Source organism: Lacerta agilis, chromosome 3 (genome assembly GCF_009819535.1).
Source record: "Lacerta agilis isolate rLacAgi1 chromosome 3, rLacAgi1.pri, whole genome shotgun sequence".
Lineage (NCBI taxonomy): Eukaryota > Metazoa > Chordata > Lepidosauria > Squamata > Lacertidae > Lacerta > Lacerta agilis.
In genome coordinates this window covers 77,627,419-77,646,108 of record NC_046314.1, presented here as the reverse complement: position 1 = coordinate 77,646,108, position 18,690 = coordinate 77,627,419, and the positions used below count along the sequence as shown (strand labels likewise).

General features: G+C 40.5%; 1 protein-coding gene across 5 annotated transcripts in view; it reads left to right on the top strand.

Moving 5' to 3' along the window:
• The window catches only part of SMYD3 (SET and MYND domain containing 3), a 337,315-nt gene that overhangs the window by 5,530 nt on the left and 313,095 nt on the right, over positions 1 to 18,690 (top strand). The window contains exon 1 of one of the 5 annotated variants that reach the window (XM_033144392.1): positions 6,425 to 6,474. The exons of 3 other annotated variants lie outside the window; for them this stretch is intronic. In XM_033144392.1, coding sequence (XP_033000283.1) covers positions 6,443 to 6,474 — 32 coding nt within the window. In that variant the 5' untranslated portion in view covers positions 6,425 to 6,442. Of the gene's footprint in view, positions 1 to 6,424; positions 6,475 to 10,839; positions 10,861 to 18,690 lie in introns of those variants that run through there. One more of the 5 variants, XM_033144394.1, reaches the window with a different exon arrangement.

Below are 18,690 nucleotides of genomic sequence, written 5' to 3'. Positions count from 1 at the left end.
ATTGGAAGTGGGAGTGGCTGATAGTTGCCTTGCCTTGGGTAAGTGGATTCCTTTTGCAGTGGCTAAAGCCTCATCCTTCGCATGGTTCTGTAATCTAGGTCATCTGTGTCCACATTGGTCTGTAACTGGTATTCCTTCCACAAGACTTGCGTCAAGTTCAAGCTAGGGCATGTTGGAGATTCATTCCCCGTGACTGCAGTCATGGGGTGGTTATCTATCACATGACAGTATGTGTTTACATTCCACAGAATGGGAAGTGACGGAGACAGGATGTTTGTGTTACTGTGTTCCATGACGTGGGACTATTGTCCTTTGTTCTTTCTCTTTGTTGTCTGATGCTAGAGAGAGGGAGCCATGTTGCAGTGCTCCGTGTGTGTTTATATGTAAATAAAGTAGCTTAGCCAAAACGCTGAGTTCTGTTTACGCATGCTGCGAAGACTCTGCGGATCCTTAACTGTGCTGATGCTTCTTGGTATCAGTTGCTGTGATGTTCGGGCAGAATAAAGCTTTTGAAGCTCCTGAATGACTGACCAGCAGGGAGAGAACATGCCAGCCGTGCATGTGTCTCTGCCAGGGTCCTACACGAGAGTAGGACGCTCCTGTTAACAAGGCATATCTCATAAAACCCTGGTGGCCCATTCTCCCTTGCAATGTATTCCTGGATAAAACCTTGCCAATTTTTCTTCCTCTGTAACATCTTCTCTCCAGCTTATTTGACCCACGTTAGCATTCTACACTCAAGCTTACCTTACAAACATAGGTCTGGAACTGTAAAGAGGGAAATGTGAGTGGATACCAGAAGAATGTTTTGAGGGAAATCCCTCCTATTCTTTCTCTGATACAAATCACTCTCTCCTGAAGACACTTTGCAAAGAAAGAAGGGGCAGTTGGGGATTCATTACATCCCGCTTGGTTTGCTCTTAAGAGTCTTTGTTGGCTTGATGGAAATAGGGAATTTATTTTACTACAATATTTGGATGGTGCCTTTCATGAGGGAAATATCTGTTCCCTGCTGGTCTGCCTGGAGGTGTTTTCAGAAATGGCCTTGAGTCTTACGAGTTATGACAGGGCACTCCAACTTTTCATACCAAGTGGCCACGAGAGTACATTGACATGGAACCCATGAGCTGCACAATACCTTGTTGTTGGCATGGGGAGGCGAGAGGCAAAGCCAAAATTTGACACCCCTCCAGCCCTGTACTGCCTTCCCAAAGCTGGTTAAGCGAGGCTGCTGGCTTTGGGAAGGAGGTGCAAAGCTCTGGCAGGTTCCTAGAGCCCTTCCACCTCCTTCCCAAAGCTGGGAAAGCACTAGCTAGACTTAGGGAAGGAGTCTCTGTACCTGAGCTACCCCCACCACATCAGAGATGGGAAACTTTTTTCAGCCTGAGGGCTTAGTTTCCTCCTGGGCAATCTTCCAGGGACAGAGACAGAGGCAATAATGGGTGGGGCAACAAATGTAAATTTTACTTTTGTACTGTACAGTGGTACCTCGGGTTACAAACACTTCGGGTTACAGACTCTGCTAACCTGGAAGTAGTACCTCGGGTTAAGAACTTTACCTCAGGATGAGAACAGAAATCGCGCGTTGGCGCGGTAGCAGCGGGAGGCCCCAATAGCAAAAGTGCGCCTCAGGTTAAGAACGGTTTTAGGTTAAGAATAGATCTCCGGAACGAATTTAAGTATGTAACCAGAGGTACCACTCTACTCTCTCAGTTCTCTACCCTCCATCCTGGTTAACAAGAGGAGTTGTGAAAGTTCAAGGACACGTTCTAGCAAGGCAAAAACACTCCAGGAATGTGAAACAGGGCTGGTAAGTTACAGGTGGGTAGCCGCGTTGGTCTGCCATAGCCAAAACAAAATAAAATAAATTCTTTCCAGTAGCACCTTAGAGACCAACTAAGTTTGTTCTTGGTATGAGCTTTCGTGTGCATGCACACTTCTTCAGATACCTGGTATCTGAAGAAGTGTGCATGCACACGAAAGCTCATACCAAGAACAAACTTAGTTGGTCTCTAAGGTGCTACTGGAAAGAATTTTTTATTTTATTTTGTTAGGGCTGGTAAGTGTGTGGCCTGGGGAAGAGTGCCAAGGGCCAGATAGAGTGATCTGAAGGGAGGCATTCAGCTCCTGGGCTTGCGGTTCCTGCCCCCCTTGAACTGTATCCATGGATGTTGAATGTATATCTGAAATACTGGAGGGTGGATCATATGAATTAATGCATCTCTCTACAACAAAGAACTTATTTTTCAAAAGACAAACCCTGTGTATATAAAAAGGCGGCATGCTGAGGTTAGTGCTCTTCTTTCTGACATCCAGTTTCTTGTCTCCTACCTACCTAAGGTGAAAGAAAGGTTGATTTGGAGAAGAAACAGCACCACCTCATTCATTGCAACAGCTGTTATGGAAAACCTTGCCCCATGAGGTTCATATAGCCTTTTGCCGGCTTTAGAATTTTTATTTTTATCTTTTCCAGCCGGCTTTTCATTTGTCATGCTGATCTGGTTTTAATGGGAAACTATGTTTTATCTGTTGTGCTTGACCTTGTCAAGTTTGTTTGATAATGCTGATCTGCTTTTAATATATTATGGATATATGTTGTTGTTATTGTATTGCTGATATTTTTATCCTTTGATTTTAATTGGTGTAATACATGTGTGTTAGAAAGGCAGGCTATCAGTTCTTATGTAAATAAATAAATGGTCCATTATTTTGATCTGAAATGTTTGATCCGTAGAGTGGCTCAGTTTAATGGAAAATTAATTAGACACAGTATTATTGCAAGTCTAAGTAAAATGTTTGAAAAGACAGTATTTTATAAACTATAAGTTGGGGTGGCCAATGAGGTGCCCTCCAGATTTTGATGGACTACAACTCCCATCAGCCAGTGGTCAGGAACTGTAGTCCAAAACATCTGAAGGTTACCCTGTTGGCTACCCCTGCTATATTTCAATGTGCATTTACAGAATTCCGCATGTTGGGTGAAACAGGGGTCCTGAAAGCAGACTGGCTGTTTCTTTAAATTAAAATACCTATTTCCCAGCTGCAACAGGTATCGCTGCTAAAATGGGAGAATATCCAAAGAACCAGAACTAGCATTTTGTCTGTGACAAAAAGACAGTCAATTCAATTGTTTGTCAAGGATAATTTTTATGGTAGAAATCAAGACCACAGTCAAGCTTAGTGCTGGTGTTTTGCCTGATCCTCTTAGTATTCCACCTGGAATTGCCAGGTAAGCATTTGGGCAGGACACAACACAGATAATACAGGAGAAGGTCAGAGCCAGACTGGCTCACTCCTGAAGGACAAATTAAGCTCACAGTGAAGGAATGGTGCATGGCAGATTGTCAAATGTTTGATGATGTAGCTTTTTGGCTAATAGCTGTCCATTCAAACAGTTTGGATATTGCAAGTAGATGGCTTGTGAGCTCCCATGAAAGGTTTTATTTCCTTGGCAGTCATTTTGATTGAATTACCCTAAGTATTTGCTGTGGATAATCCCTTGTTTTATGTCTTGATAAGCCAATGCTTCTTAAATTAATTTTTTAATGAAACATTTAGAACACTGCTGATGTTATAAGAACTGCACTGAAGTCTCCTTGCTTTGGATACACTAATAAGTTCACTGGTAATTTCTTTTGAGCAATATTTTTTAATGGTACAGTGTGCGAGCAAGGCAATATTGTAGTGTATACAGTTTTTGGCTGTTAAGATACCAACTTGGAATGTAAGGAAATAATTTAAAAATGGGAAATCTTTAAATATTAATTCTCAAATATTTTTTGATGATTTCAGAAATATGGGAGAGAATAGTTATTCACTATATACTGTTCCTTAGTATAGGTCATAAACGATGATGTTAAATTACAGGAAGGTAGATTTCATTTGCAATATTATCCTTAATGGTAAGAGTTATTCAGCAGTGGACAGCTACTCGGGAATGCTACAAACTTCTTTAATTAGATGTGGGAAGATAAAATGAAGAGGCATTGGCTGAAGATACCGGTATTTACTCTATGGGGAGTAAACTGAATGGCCTACCTAATATCTTTTCAGCTGGTAAATGCTGGTCAACTTGTACTCAGTTTTGAAGTTTTCGAATTGTATAAGCAATTATTTCTTCTTTCTAAACGTGGGATGAATCTGGAGCTCACTTAATGCTGAAATCATTATTAATTATAAAAAAATGCACGTGAACTTTCTGGGAGAGGTTGAAATGCTGTCACTTCAGATTAATTATAGCGTCACAGGAGTTAGTAAGCGTCCCTGTTAATGGAATGTTTTTGAAGGTCTATATAAAATTTGCTTCCCAATGTTTTGTCATATTTTTGCCTACAAGGGCCATATGTGTTAGCAGATGTGTGGAGGGGGGCACATAGTCAATGGATGTAGCTTGAGCTGGTGGGAAGCATGCTACACACACACACACACACAGAGAGAGAGAGAGAGAGAGAGAGAGAGAGTGTGTACAGGCTTGTGGCCCTCCAGATATTGTTGCCCCTGTAAGCAACCCAGCCAGGGTTGATGGCAGTTGCTGTTCCACAGCATCTGGAGGTCCACAAGTTCCTCATCCTTGGCCTAGTGCATCTGAGAAGCAGAACCCAGAAAACAGGACTGTGCAAATACGTGCTGACTTGGTTCTTAAGTGCTCTGATAGAGTGTGGAGAAAGTTAAGGAGGCTGTCACCTGGAAGGGAGTTGAAAGAGGTTCAAACATGCTTCTCATTCCACCCACTAGGATCACCCAAGGACATTCTAATCAACACCATAGTGATGTTCCAGACTGCACGCTCTCATTATCTCCTACATAAGTGGATGGTTGCTATTCATTCCTATGAGGACTAGTAGGGAGATTAACTTGGGGACACTATTATTTGCAGGGGTGGAGTGTATACAAATCTGTATTGGGTGCAACTATTGTATGCAATTGGTCTGTGCTTCTCAGCAAAGTTGGCTAGCTCAACAATATTTCAACAGACATATCCAGGTTCTTCTCTAGTGTCCTTATTTCCTTAGTAAGTTATTTTTGTTAGAGTAAGGGCTTCAAGGCTTGCTCATGTGGAACAGCTCTCCTGCAGGCTAATTAATTATTTCACTTCTCATTTTTTTATTTTTTGCCTTCCTTCACATATAAATTAATAATTATCATATCTGCCTGTACACACTCTTTAATACTCATGTAAATATGGGTGCTGATAGTAGGTTTATTTAATATTCAGCCATGCATGTATGCATTTAGTTTTTAATTGTAAAAATAACTAGTAGTATGTTTTCATTAGAGAGCTGTAGACATTCATTCTTAATTGCAACAGTAAGCATTTTCCATAGTCATAAGTAAATTACAATTTAGTATCGGTTTTTAAAATTGGGGTCTTTTTCAGGCATTTTAAGCACTGTTCTATTTTCTGTTCCAAATGTGCAAAAGCTTAAAAAATAATAATACAGAATCGCTTGTGCTGAGTATGTCCCTGTGTCCCTTTTGCTATAAATTCTTTGAGGCATGAAATAGCCTGCCAGTTGTCCGTTGCATTCACACTTCGATAAATGGATATCCATTTATTGTAGCCACAAATTGTAATTAATGCATGATATCATTTCTCAGAATATTTGCTTCTAAGACAGTTTGATTTAATATGTTCAGTAATATGCTAGACTAAATTTCTCTCCCTCTCTTTTCAGTGGGGGTATGAATTATTTTCTTGCACCTTCTTTTATGGTAATTGAGATGGAAACTTGCCTTGACTGGAGCCACATCAGACTAGGGGCCGAGGCTTAAGATAATCACTGTAGAGGCAGGGAGGATGCCTGGTATCAGTTTAGTTGGAGTCCTGTCTTCAGTGATTTTATGATGGGTAGTCAGAAGACACATGTTTAGCATATAACAAAAGAATAAAGGCAATAGCAAACTGCTATTCTATATATGGTAGGCCTCTGGAACTCTGGAAAGATTACAGCAGGCACAACTTCTCCTGCTTTGTTTTATCTAAACTTTTGTGCTTGCGTCTTCGGGGGGGGGGGTCAGTGGTACAGCATTTTCCCTATATTGTACACTGCATTTAGCAAGCAAGGAGTTCCACATTTGAATACTCCTCTACGGAAATATATCCTTACCCCTACAAAGAGAAAATGAACCTATTTTGGAAAAAAAGATTCAGCTTGGTCTCTCACTAATAATGTTATTTTTGTGTCCATCTGTGTAGTGAGTTGTTTTCGTTAGGGAGCTTTTAAATATACAACCCCATACCACCACCACCACCCCCTGTTAATAATACAGAGTGTGCCTATGGGGATATTCAGAGTGCTTTTCCCCTAACCACTGAGGAACTGCAGCCTCCCCTTTCTCCAGCCACTTAGAATTAAGAAGCTGGACTTGCACAGTAATGGCATATTTTCTGCGCAGATGAAAGTCCCACAACCTCTCACTTCAGAAATTATTAGGAGGAGAGATGAGAGATCCCGCTGTGAACCATCTAGCCTGGTGAGAAAAACCCATCTCTTCTGTACTGCATTTCAATCATGCTGCCGTAGCTCATTGGGCTTCAGTAAGACTGGAACAAGTAGTGTGGGATACCTTTTTTTTTTACCCATTAACATTTATGTTTTGCTTTGATTATGTGATATATTAAGTAATATTCAATTTTATCATTTGTTTCCTGAATTGCTGTTGCTACTGATTATATATTAGATTCATATGCTTTGAAGCAAACTGTTTTTCAGATGTTTTGTATTTTGATAATTCATTGATGATGTAAGTGTCTTTTGGTCACAGTTCACTTTGGGAAAGCGGCATATGAATAAACTAGACTTAAATTTTAACAAACATTTCACCACCCTCCCCATCCCACTCCTCATTTTCCTCTGGCAACTCTTCACAAAAAAGCGTCATTTTGCTTTCCACAACTCTCCTTCCATTCTTGTTAGAGGCAAGCTGCTTTTGCCTATTCCCCCACCCCACCCCTGTGTCATCCTAAATAATTGGTGTCAACCAGAGCTCAGCCTAATACCAGGGTTGAGACCTGGAACATGGGAAGAAAAGTACCTCTGAGCATTCACTTAGTACTATTTCCTTACCACTGAATCTGCAATCTTGTGTCTCCTCACATACTTACATGGCTAGCTCTGCACTTTCAGTATAAGCATATATTGAACCTCTCCTAGTCCACTTCTGGTTGTCCAACCCTTTTGTTTCAGCAACCAGAAAAGAAGTCTTAAAGCACCACCAGCATAACATTGCAATGAAAGAAGACATTTTTTTTTATAAATGATATCTTAATTAGCACATAGATACAAAACAATTCCCTTACTCTTTATGCTTTCCACTTCAGCTTTTCGTTGCAGCAACCAGCAATGGATTTGGGGAAAGCAGTGAGTGTTAGTCAGTGCCGCCCCATTTACATGCGATGCTAAGTTTTTGGGAATGAAGGTTGATAAGGAAAAATAATCAAATGGATTTAGAAGAAAATATTTTGCCCATTACTTGGTTTGCCTCAAATCATATTGCAACAATTTATGTGAAAATCATAATGTTTGGTGCCAGAGTAACGGTGTAGGTATCAAAAATATGGAGCTATGACGTGTTCTGGTACATGGGGTCACAAAGAGTCGGACACGACTAAATGACTAAACAACAACATGCAAACCAACTTGCTTAGCGTGCCTATTACTAGGCTTTAGCTACCATTAGCATTTATAGTTCAACTCTCAAAATAGCAGTTGCTTCCTGAAAATCACCTTCAAAGAGTCAGGTTTCTCCAGTATGTTGTTATAAACATGGAATTTTATATTTCATTTGATAAAGTATTTAAAAATATTTATCTATGTGTATCTATGTCTATTACAGTGGTCCTGTTGAAAAGTAGTAGTTCTGTAGCTGAAAAATTGCCACTGAAAATACACCGTTGTTTTGTGTTACGAGGCCAATATAATGTAAGGTTGAAAATGGGTGTTGGAAATCAATTTGCAATTTGATGAGCTTTGACTACAAAACCCTGTACACTGATTACTTCTGATCTCAGTCTTTTGGGCAAGCATTCACATAAAATGTGACATAAACATTATGGGGGAAAACATTAATTTGTATTCACTTTGTTGTAAAGAAAAGGCTGTTTTGCATAATTGCCTGATTGACAGTTCAGTCACATATAGAACTTTGAACTGTTATCTTACAAACATGCTAGATGTAAATAAATTGTGGTTTATTAGCTTTGTGCTGCCTACACTTGTGATGTTATTTAAGCTAGCATTTGGTAAGCATTGGAAATTGCTCAGGAAAATTCCATTAGCTGAGTTAGCAGCAGATGCTTTCAATTTTGTTTGTTCGGTGCTTTAAATGATGAAAAATTATATTAAAAAATATATTTATTCATATTAAAAAATACTCTCTAGAAATTCCTGTAAAGTGGCACTGGCTACCAAATTGTTTCTGGGCTTAAGACCAGGTATTGATTATTATCTTGAACCCTATACGTCCTATACACATAGGAATATATTACCGGTAACTTCTTTCCAGAATAAATCCAAGCATTCTCCTCCTACCTTCATTAATTGATAAACTCCTGATACCACCTGGTAGCAGGTGAGGTGTGGTCTGATAGTGCTGCTTTTAAGAGCCACACTATAGGCAACTCCCCATTTAGGCAGCGGTTACTTTCTGGCTCCCTGCGCACAGAAGTGAAATGCGTGTAAATGGGGAGCACCCTGCTGCTCCTCCAGTTTGCAAGGAGACCTTCCCTGGAGACCAAAGGAGATGTCCTCTTCGGGCTCCTTGTGAGCTGGAGTTACAGCAGGGCTTTGTTGAGGCTCTCCAGGTATCTCCTCCCCCACTTCCAGGTCGTGCATGACTTGAACATGCGTAAGTGGAGGGGATGCCTGTATAACGGTACATAAGGGGGAGCTGGACCCCCGGTGAAGAGGCCTAGCTGACATTTGCCCCTTTCCCCTGCCCATTAAAAAGAAGTAATCAAGTGTAGATACTGATTCACATCTTCGTGGCCTTCGGATCTTACAACTGAATGGCTTGACTTTTATAACTTTTCGCTAAGAATAATACTGTACAAAGATTCTTGGTTAACATAGTGGGTGATGTAATTCACTTCATTTGCTCTTCAGTTCTAATGTTGAGTGGAATTAGGAAGTGGCCATAGCCATAGATCATGAATTTTTATTTGTCTTCAGCTGACATTTAAAATATATTTCTCCATTAAACATCTAGTTTACAATGTCTAGGGCTAATGTGCAACATAGCTTGCTGTCTACACAGCCATAACATTTCTTCTCAAAGTGAACATGTACAGAATTTATTAATCTTATCAAAAAGCCTGAGAAGTGTATAACATGGAGTTATTTCGTAATAATATGCTAGATAATAATATTCAATATACAGTATTTTCAGTTTTAAAAAAATATGCAACTTCGTGTTCAGTGTAAGATAAATCTAAAATTTGGCCAGTAAAGGAATGAAATAAATAAATTGAGGTTTGAATAACCTGGGAGACATCACCGTTGTAGAAGCTGAATGTCTAGAAGGGAGACCATCAAACCACATGCAGACATACTTGCAAACAGGACCAGGAATGTTTTATTTTTATGCATGTTCGCCCCACATTTGCATTCAGATAACACATGTACTATCTACATATGAATTCTGATATCCCCTTCCTGTTTGCTTCTTCATCCCCTTCTAAGTGGGTTGCTCACTCCCCTCCCTGCCCGAAGCACTGTTAATGAGTTTACCCACTTCCATTTTTTGTGCTTTATGTGCTCTCTCTCGCATACACACACCATTGTCTTTTTTTAAAATGGAAAAGCAAGATGTGGTGACACAAGTCCCCAATCATTCAGCAATGTGCATAGCCACTTCTGTTGGAAACTTCACAGAACCTGTTTGTTTCTAAGAACCATATATGTCTGATAAAAAATGAGGATGTAATTCTGCAGCAGCTTGAGCACTCTACGTGCATCTGTGTTCAGTTGTAACTGCTCTGAGTTTTCTAAAGAAGGACCAGTTAGAAATATAATAACTAAAACATGACCATCATTCTTAGCAGTAAAGGCAAATCAGAAATTATAATTGGCTCTTAAACGGACACCCATTGCTATATTTTAAAGGCAGATACACTTTAAAATAAAAGCTTCATGTACTGCAGATTGATGTCTTGCAAGCAAGCAAGCAAACGACTATTTGAATAACAGAATAAAAGGTCACTTTAAAAATTCAGAATGTATATTTGTGATTGGGGGTATTGATTCAGGAATCTGTTATAACAGAATTTGCAGGGACAAAGATAATTAAATTTCCACAGAGGTCATCCTGGAGCTGTATTATCTAACTGGCCAGTTGTCAAATATATGACTTAAGTTTCTGTTATGCTCTGTTGAACTAGCACCTTTCATTTATTGATTGCTGATGACATGATTCATTTGACAGCGGTTTCTATGCACTTTTCTAGTGCTTGTTGAATCTTTCCATGTCTTTAATTTTCAAAGCAATATTAAGTTCATAATAAATTCTTCAAAATAACAAAAGTGGAATTTGTTTTGCAAAGCAATGCATTTCTTTGGTTCATAAAATGTTGCTCATGCAGACTATTTTTAGTGATATTTGTTCCCTTTTCAATCAGAAAAAAAACTTGGTTCTAAAACTGAATCCGTTCCGGAAGTCCATTTGGCTTCCAAAAATGTTTGAAAACCAAGCCGCGGCTTCAAGTTGGCTGCAGGAGCTTCCTGCACTGTCAGAAGCCACGTCAGCCGCGGCCGCGCTGAACATTCGAGTTCCAAAGAACGTTCGCAAACCGGAACACTCACTTCCGGATTTGCGGCATTCAGGAGCCAAAACGTTTGAGTTGCAAGGCGTTTGTGAACCAAGGTACGACTGTATTTCAACACTATCCAATCTTGTTAGGTTGCTGTACTTGTGCCAAACTCATCATCATAAAAGGGAACTAAATATCTCATTAAAAGAGAGTGTTGCACAGTGATAGGTACTTTCTTTGAGCAGCTACTTTGTATATGCCAGTTGCAGACAAAGACCTTGGGTCACATGCCACTTTAAACCAGGGATGGGGAATTTATGGCCCTCCAGATGTTATGGACACAGGGAGCTGTCTGATACTGAGTCAAACCATTGGTCCATATAGCTCAGCTGATTGACAGCAGCTCTGCAGGGTTTCAGGCAGGAGTCTTTCTGAGCCCTACATGGAGAAAGCAGAAATCAAACTTGGGAGCTTCTGCATGAAAATCAGATGCCCTACTACTGAGCTATGGCCTTTCCCTGTGTTATGGAACTTCCATTGGACCCAGCCAGCATGCCCCATTGTCAGGAGACTGGGGAATGTCACCCAACAGCATCTGAATGGCTACATGTTCTCCATTCCTGCTTTAAACCATAGTTAATGACAATTTAAAGGTGACAGTGCAGCATGTTGGTGCATGCCACTGGAACTGTGGGCACTTTGCTGCTCTTGCATTTCTGCTATATTGCTGGGAGCTAAGCCACTTTTGGGTGTAGCGTTATGTCCAAACCCAGGCTCTTGGTGCGCTTCTCACAACTAAGTTGCTGTGGAGTAGCAACCCCATGGCTTTTTCCCCAGGCTATTTCCATCCTCCTAAGAGTCTGTCATTCCCACTTGCCTTGTCCCAATGCATCAGAGGCAGTGCCATTGTGAAAGGTCCTGATTAACTGAGCAGGCAGGCGGCCAGTCTAGGCCATTCTATGTAGTGGGCATTACCAATGTGCATGGACTGCTCTACTTACATGATACAAACTGGTGCTGCTGCTGTTGCTTCATTGCCACATTCATTTGAGCAGGCACCTGGTAGGCCATTTTGAGGATGGGATGCTGGACTAGATGGGACTTTTGTCTGATCCTTCAGGGCTCTTGCATTCTTAAGGTGGTGGAACATTTACCTGTACAGGTATGTGCCACATGGCTTGTCCTGTACCACCTTAGCTAACTTGCTGGTCTTTGCTGCACTAGATGTTGCTGCATTGCCCTGTTGAAAAGAGATTAAGCTGCTATTTACTGTATATGGAAAGGGGAAGTGGTGCCATTTTGTCTTTGCCTCAGGCAGCAAAATATCATGGTCCCTCCCTATTCCCTCAAATTCTGTTTCATTAATATTTTTAATGGTTACCAGGTGACAGGAGAGGCAGTGTGGTGTAGTGCTTAAGAGTGGTGGACTTGTAATCTGGTGAACCGGGTTCGCGTCTCCGCTCCTCCACATGCAGCTGCTGGGTGACCTTGGGCTAGTCACACTTCTTTGAAGTCTCTCAGCCCCACTCACCTCACAGAGTGTTTGTTGGGGGGGGGGAGGGAAAGGAGAATGTTAGCTGCTTTGAGACTCCTTCAGGTAGTGAAAAGCAGGATATCAAATCTAAACTCTTCTTCTTCTTCTTCTTCTTCTTCTTCTTCTTCTTCTTCTTCTTCTTCTTCTAGATGATGGCACGCCTGTGTAGTAGTTAGGGTAGCCATTGATTCTCTAATCGACTGGGAAGCTTATCTAAATATAAATGAGTTAAAAGCTTTTTGAAATATTTTTTTCATGAATGATTCCTATTTATAGTTACGTGAATGCACAAGCTGGGAAAATCCTTGGTTTAAATCTAAGATTAACGTTTCTGACATATAGTGGATCTCGCTGCTCCCAAGGAGTGTTCGAATAATATTTGATTTGGGTACTATTTACTGCTCCATGATTTAGTGGTCTGAGACAGTTGGGTTGACCGAGGTTGAAGGGGAAAATATATGTGCTGCTGCTGAAGGCCAGAATCTATATTAGAGTTCAGAAATACATTAATCTGCTTTGTATATAATCTTCATAAATGCTACAGTCAGTTCTCTGACTGGTCTAATTCTTAAGGCAAAGCAGTATCATCCATTTTATTTAAAGCAAGCTGATAGCAAAGCAATTATCAGCAAGTCATTTGGTTATGAAGATTATTTCATAAGCCAGGGAACCAGAAACAAGTGTACTGTAACAGATTGTGAAGGGGAACTATTCAGAATGACCACAAAGTTATTGCAGATGTACAGTGGAGCATCTGTGCAACCTTCAGGCAGTCATTTATATACATTAGTGAAGCCATTGGTCTTAGTTTGATTTGCTAACACAAAGATTTTTTGTGCGGAATATTATTAAAATCTGTTTTGTACGCCTGTCCATAAGATATTGAATTAAATAGCTAAATATATAAGGTGTGTGCATTTCTACTGTTTGGAAGTAAGGTCACTATATGAATTTCTAACACGAGTCTTTCACAGAAATACTTTTTGTTCTTTGTTCTTCCACAGGTTTTGCTGTTATCAAAACAATTCTCCTTTCTTTACCTACAAAAAAATAATTATACATATTCTTTTCTTGTTGCCGTTGCCTCTATCATTCTTCTCTCCATCTGTTGTTTCTACCTTTATTGAAATTTAAATTATAGGTCCCTGTCTTTCTTGTTTGCTGCATGTGTTCAGGCATAAAACTAAGCTATAAATCCACAATGTTAAAAAAAATAGCCCGCTTTGCCTCCTCCCTTCCTCCAGCAGGGAAACAAACCACTGAGCAGCTCGGTTACCATTATGTCTGAAACAGCAAACTTGAGGTTTGTCTTAGTGCAAGCAAATCACAATCTGAAGCCAAGGTTTGTTCTTGACTTCTTTTATATATATATATATATACCCCTTAACATGGGAAAACCTAAACGGTATTCTTGATCATGGTTGGCTTGGGAGAAACAAAGCTTGAGCTCTGTTGGACGTTAAGTCAGCCATTTCATGGTTTGTTTCTCAGATCAACTAAGGGAGGAACACAGACTAATTTGTTTAATCATGGTTTATGACTTAAAGTTGTGGCTACTGGTGATATTAGATAAACAAAGAATAAAATATATTAATTTCATCACTGTAGCATGCTCTTTTGAGAGGAATTATGTAATTGATTAGTGCTCTTCAACATTCCTGCTGTCCAGATTGGTATAATTGCGCCGTACTTCAACAGGCAATTAGGCTTTTGTTTTCGTAGTGCCCTAATTTCTGGAGAACACTGTCCAATCATCTCATCCTCTGTCGTCCCCTTCTCCTTGTGCCCTCCATCTTTCCCAACATCAGGGTCTTTTCCAGGGAGTCATGAGAAGAGAAGACTCCCTGGAAAAGACCCGATGTTGGGAAAGATGGAGGGCACAAGGAGAAGAGGACGACAGAGGATGAGATGGTTGGACAGTGTTCTCGAAGCGACTAGCATGTGTTTGGCCAAACTGCGGGAGGCAGTGGAGGATAGGGGTCCATGGGGTCACGAAGAGTCGGACACGACTGAACAACAACAATTTCTGGAGAGTGCTATCTCGTTTCCCTCCCTTTAAGAGCAAAATTTTGAAGAACCTGGGAGCCCTGTTAGGTCAGACCAAAGGCTAATGTATCAACATTTTCCAGTAGTGAACAACCAGATGCCTACAGGAAGCTAGATGTAGAAAAGGACTAGTGGAAGTGCTTATTCAGAAATACCGTATTTCCTCATATGAACCTGCCCCTGCTATCAGGCATGCTGTTTGGGACACAGAAGAGAGCCTTTTTTGGTGACAGCTCCCATCCCAGACTTTGGAACTCTCTTCCTAGAGAACATAAGAATAGCCTGTTGGATCAGACCAATGGCCCATCTAATCTAACATCCTGTTCTCACAGTGGCCAGGCAGATGACCGTGGGAATTCAGGAAGCAGAATATGAGCACAAGAGCACTCTCCCCTCCCATGGTTTCCAGCAAGTCTGCTATTCACTTCAATTTATGTACTGCAGTGGTGGGAAACCTGATGCCTTCTGGATGTTGTTGGACTACAATTCCCATCATCCATGACCACTGGAGGACAACAACACCTGGAGGGCCACAGATTTCCCACCTCTGATGGTACGGTACACATGAGAGCGCAGTGTCCTATAAATACATGTACACACACACACTGTCATCCTTGACAGTGTCTATCCTTTTTCCTTAACAACAGCAGTAATAGCTCAGTGGCCGAGAATCTTTTCCATTTCCTTTTTTTTTTTACCCAGTTGTGCTCCCTTGTTGTTTGTTCTCGAAATTAAATTCAAAAGTGATACTATGTTGGTATTTCATTAACTCCACGGACCACAGCATGGCTCTTGATTCAGACCATTTTCTTGGAAAATGGATTGTTGGTACAGGTTAGTGAAAACCTCTGGTTGGTTCTTCATCCTTGACCATTGAGCAAAAGCTTGCCATAGCTAATAGAAAATAAAATATATTTTCTCTTTATTGTGCAGAGCCTAATTCCGTGGCTGTCAAGCTAAACCAAATAATCTTATTTCACTGAAAACCCACTCTGTAAACTACTGGAGGATGATTAAAGGCCCATGTCTCCTGGGCTCAAGGCAAAATGCAATTTGGCTCAGTGATGAACATGCAGTTATTTTTCAAACCCAAAAGACAATTTTAACTAAACGTATCTGGAAAAATCTGTCTCAAACATCCAGGAACACGCCATGTCAGGTTGGCATTTTCATACCAATTCATACTGTGCTGCAGTGCCTGTGTCTCTTTTGAAGCAACTTCAACACTAGCAGCAATTTTTGAAATGGAAATGTGCTCACTGATGTGATGTGATTGGACCAACTGAGCAGGAGAGTTATTGACAATCTCTCCTCTTGTGACAGATGACAGTGACACTGTTACTCCGCTTCTTAGGATGTATATATAGAGAGACAGAGACATCAGTGCAGGAGAGGCTGAAGAAGCAAAGCTTAGAAGCTGGAAGAAATGCTGCAAATTGGTTTTGCAGTCGATGATGATGATTAGCTATTCACTAAAACTTTCCCAATGTCATTTGGCTTGCAATTGTCACACCATTTTGTGTACTGTATGTTGAATACAGTGCAATATATGGTGCCAGAGCAGGAAGTTTACATTGTGGTACAGGATGGTTTGCATATTTAATAGGAATAAGTTTGACCTCTTCAGTAAAAGACAGGGTAGACATGCATGCACAACTTGTCCAACTGAGTTGCTCCATTTACTTCATTAGGCAGAGAGCAGTCCAGCTGACAGAGTAATAACATTTGGGTCTGAGAGACTTGCCTTTAGATCTTTAGACATGCTGAGTGGCTTGCGGAAGTTGCTTCTTTTCCATCCTTGGTTTTCTGTCTGTAAATTGAAATATTAGTAATCGTTTTCCATTCCAGGAATGAGGAATCTCAGGCACAGGGGCTGAATGTGTCCCTCCAGCCTACGAAGCCTTTAGGTGTCTCTAGTCCTCAACCTCACCCCATGCTAGTCCCCTGCTGGGCTTGCTCCACCACCTCCTTGAGTGCTTAACTGTGACTGCTTGATGTGGGCCAGGATGGAGTTGAGCATGTTATGTATAGATACCTCTTGACTTTTGCAGGCCTGGAATGTCACATCCATTACTGGGTGTGCCCATTTTTTGCTTCTGGTGCTGCCCATTCCTAGCATGCAACCCGTGAAGGTTGCTCATGGGGGAATGTGACATTTGGACTGAAAAATGTCCACCATCCCATCTCTATTCCATTATGAAGGTATTCCATATTCTTCACATTCTGGGATAATCAATAAAACCAAGGAAATGTCATCCTTCTTAGTCATTGGAATCCAAATTGATCAATAAACATAGGCCTAAATTCAAAACAGTTAGGCATGGTTAAGCCTATTGACCTGAAGTGGACTTAAACAGTTACCTGTGTTGGATTTAGGCCATATCTGAACTGTTTCTGAGTCACTGTTATTTATTGATCAATTTCCTTCAAGCTTGTAAATATGGTCATATATGGAAATCTCATCTGTAAAATAGAAGTTATAAATATCTATTTCTTTAACAGAAATGTTGTTTAATGTTTGCAAAATATTCTTTTCAGCCTTAGTACAAGAAAGAAAAATATGAGAAGAGGAACCAGAGTAGATTCTGAAGAGAAAAGCTCTTAGACATTAGAAATTTAGTAAATCTGAAACATCTTTATATTTCACATAAATGTCCAGATCCTGAAGTTGTTTACTCTTATATATGTTGCATTGATTTTAATAAGGGACATGTATTTCCAAACAAGTATATTTAAGTATTGCAGATTTAATTAAAATTCTAATTAAAGATTCTGTTTGTTTTGTATAATCTTTAAGGTAAAGGGACCCCTGACCATTAGGTCCAGTTGTGTCCGACTCTGGGGTTGCGGCGCTCATCTCGCGTTACTGGCCGAGGGAGCCGGCATACAGCTTCCGGGTCATGTGGCTAGCATGACAAAGTCGCTTCTGGCGAACCAGAGCACCGCACGGAAATGCCGTTTACCTTCCCGCCGGAGTGGTACCTATTTATCTACTTGCACTTTGACGTGCTTTCGAACTGCTAGGTTGGCAGGAGCAGGGACCGAGCAACAGGAGCTCACCCCGTCGCAGGGATTAGAACCGCCGATCTGATCAGCAAGCCCTAGGCTCTGTGGTTTAACCCACAGCGCCACCCGAGTCCCATATAATCTTTAGATGTTGCAAAAATGTCATGCTTTTTTTCTGAATCGAGAGCAATGGTGGTAAGCCTTCTTTGTGTGTGGTTATTCAGCAATCTTTATTTCTTCTACAAAATTCCAAGTGTCTTGACAACATCACAACCCTGCAATCAATAGAACAAATCAACAATGGGCAAAATTATAGCAAACTAAGTTGTCAATTGACAGGCATATCCCCAGCTTTAGAGAAAAGACGGAAGACAATGTGTTTTGATTCTGTTTTAATTGGAGCAGCCTAGATAAGCCAGCTTTCCAAAAATATGTATGACAAGCTGGCAGTTATATTTTGAGTCTGCTATTGTTTACATAGAAGCCTACCTTCCCAGCCTTGCAGATGAGTCTCTCTAGAAGTCGGGCTTCTTGCAGGTGGAAATTTTTTACTTTTAACAGCTGTAAAGCAGGCAAAAATGCAACTGGATACTGGAGATTTCAGCTGTTGAATTTCTGTCTCCTAGAGCTGTTAAAAACCATGGGTTGGATTGAAAATTGCCTAACTAAAAGAGGAGGGAATACAAGTTAGTATTCAATACTACAAGTTAGTATTTCTCAGGAATACAAGTTAGTATTTCTCAGGTGCCCTGAGAAATGGTTCATAAGAAAGTAGAATGCTTGGGTAAGTGAGCCAATCCCAAGTGAGGATGTTTGGACAGCACCTGGACAGCAGATATCCATTGCAGAGAGTGAAAGGGAGGCTTTTCTTGAATCAAAGAGGGGAAAAGCTGATATAGTTAGGGTTAAAAAGTATTAGAAATATGTGGGGGAAACCACTTTTCAACACAATGCATTTACGATTGTTAAAGACTATTATGTTTTAAGCCATTATTATTATTTAAAATAAAGCAAAACATGGTGAAGAAGCACATATGGGAGGAAGACAAAGGTTGTTTGTTGACAGTGCTTACTTGGCTAAGTAAAAGTGGCATGCAAGGGCAAGTAATTCCCCGAGTTATTCATTCTAAAGGCGCGGTTGATCTGTGGTTAAAACATCAACAGTTTCTAACTGTGGTTGCATATTTGTACCTTTGCTCTGCTTGGTGGGTTGATTTGGTTTTTCTTTTACATGTTTGATAGTGTGAAAAAAAGAACATTGAGCAAGTATATGATCAGTTTATAATTTTTACCATGGGATGTCACTAGAGTGCAGATAGAGATGAACATGTTAAATTGCTATCTTAAGGATTTGTTT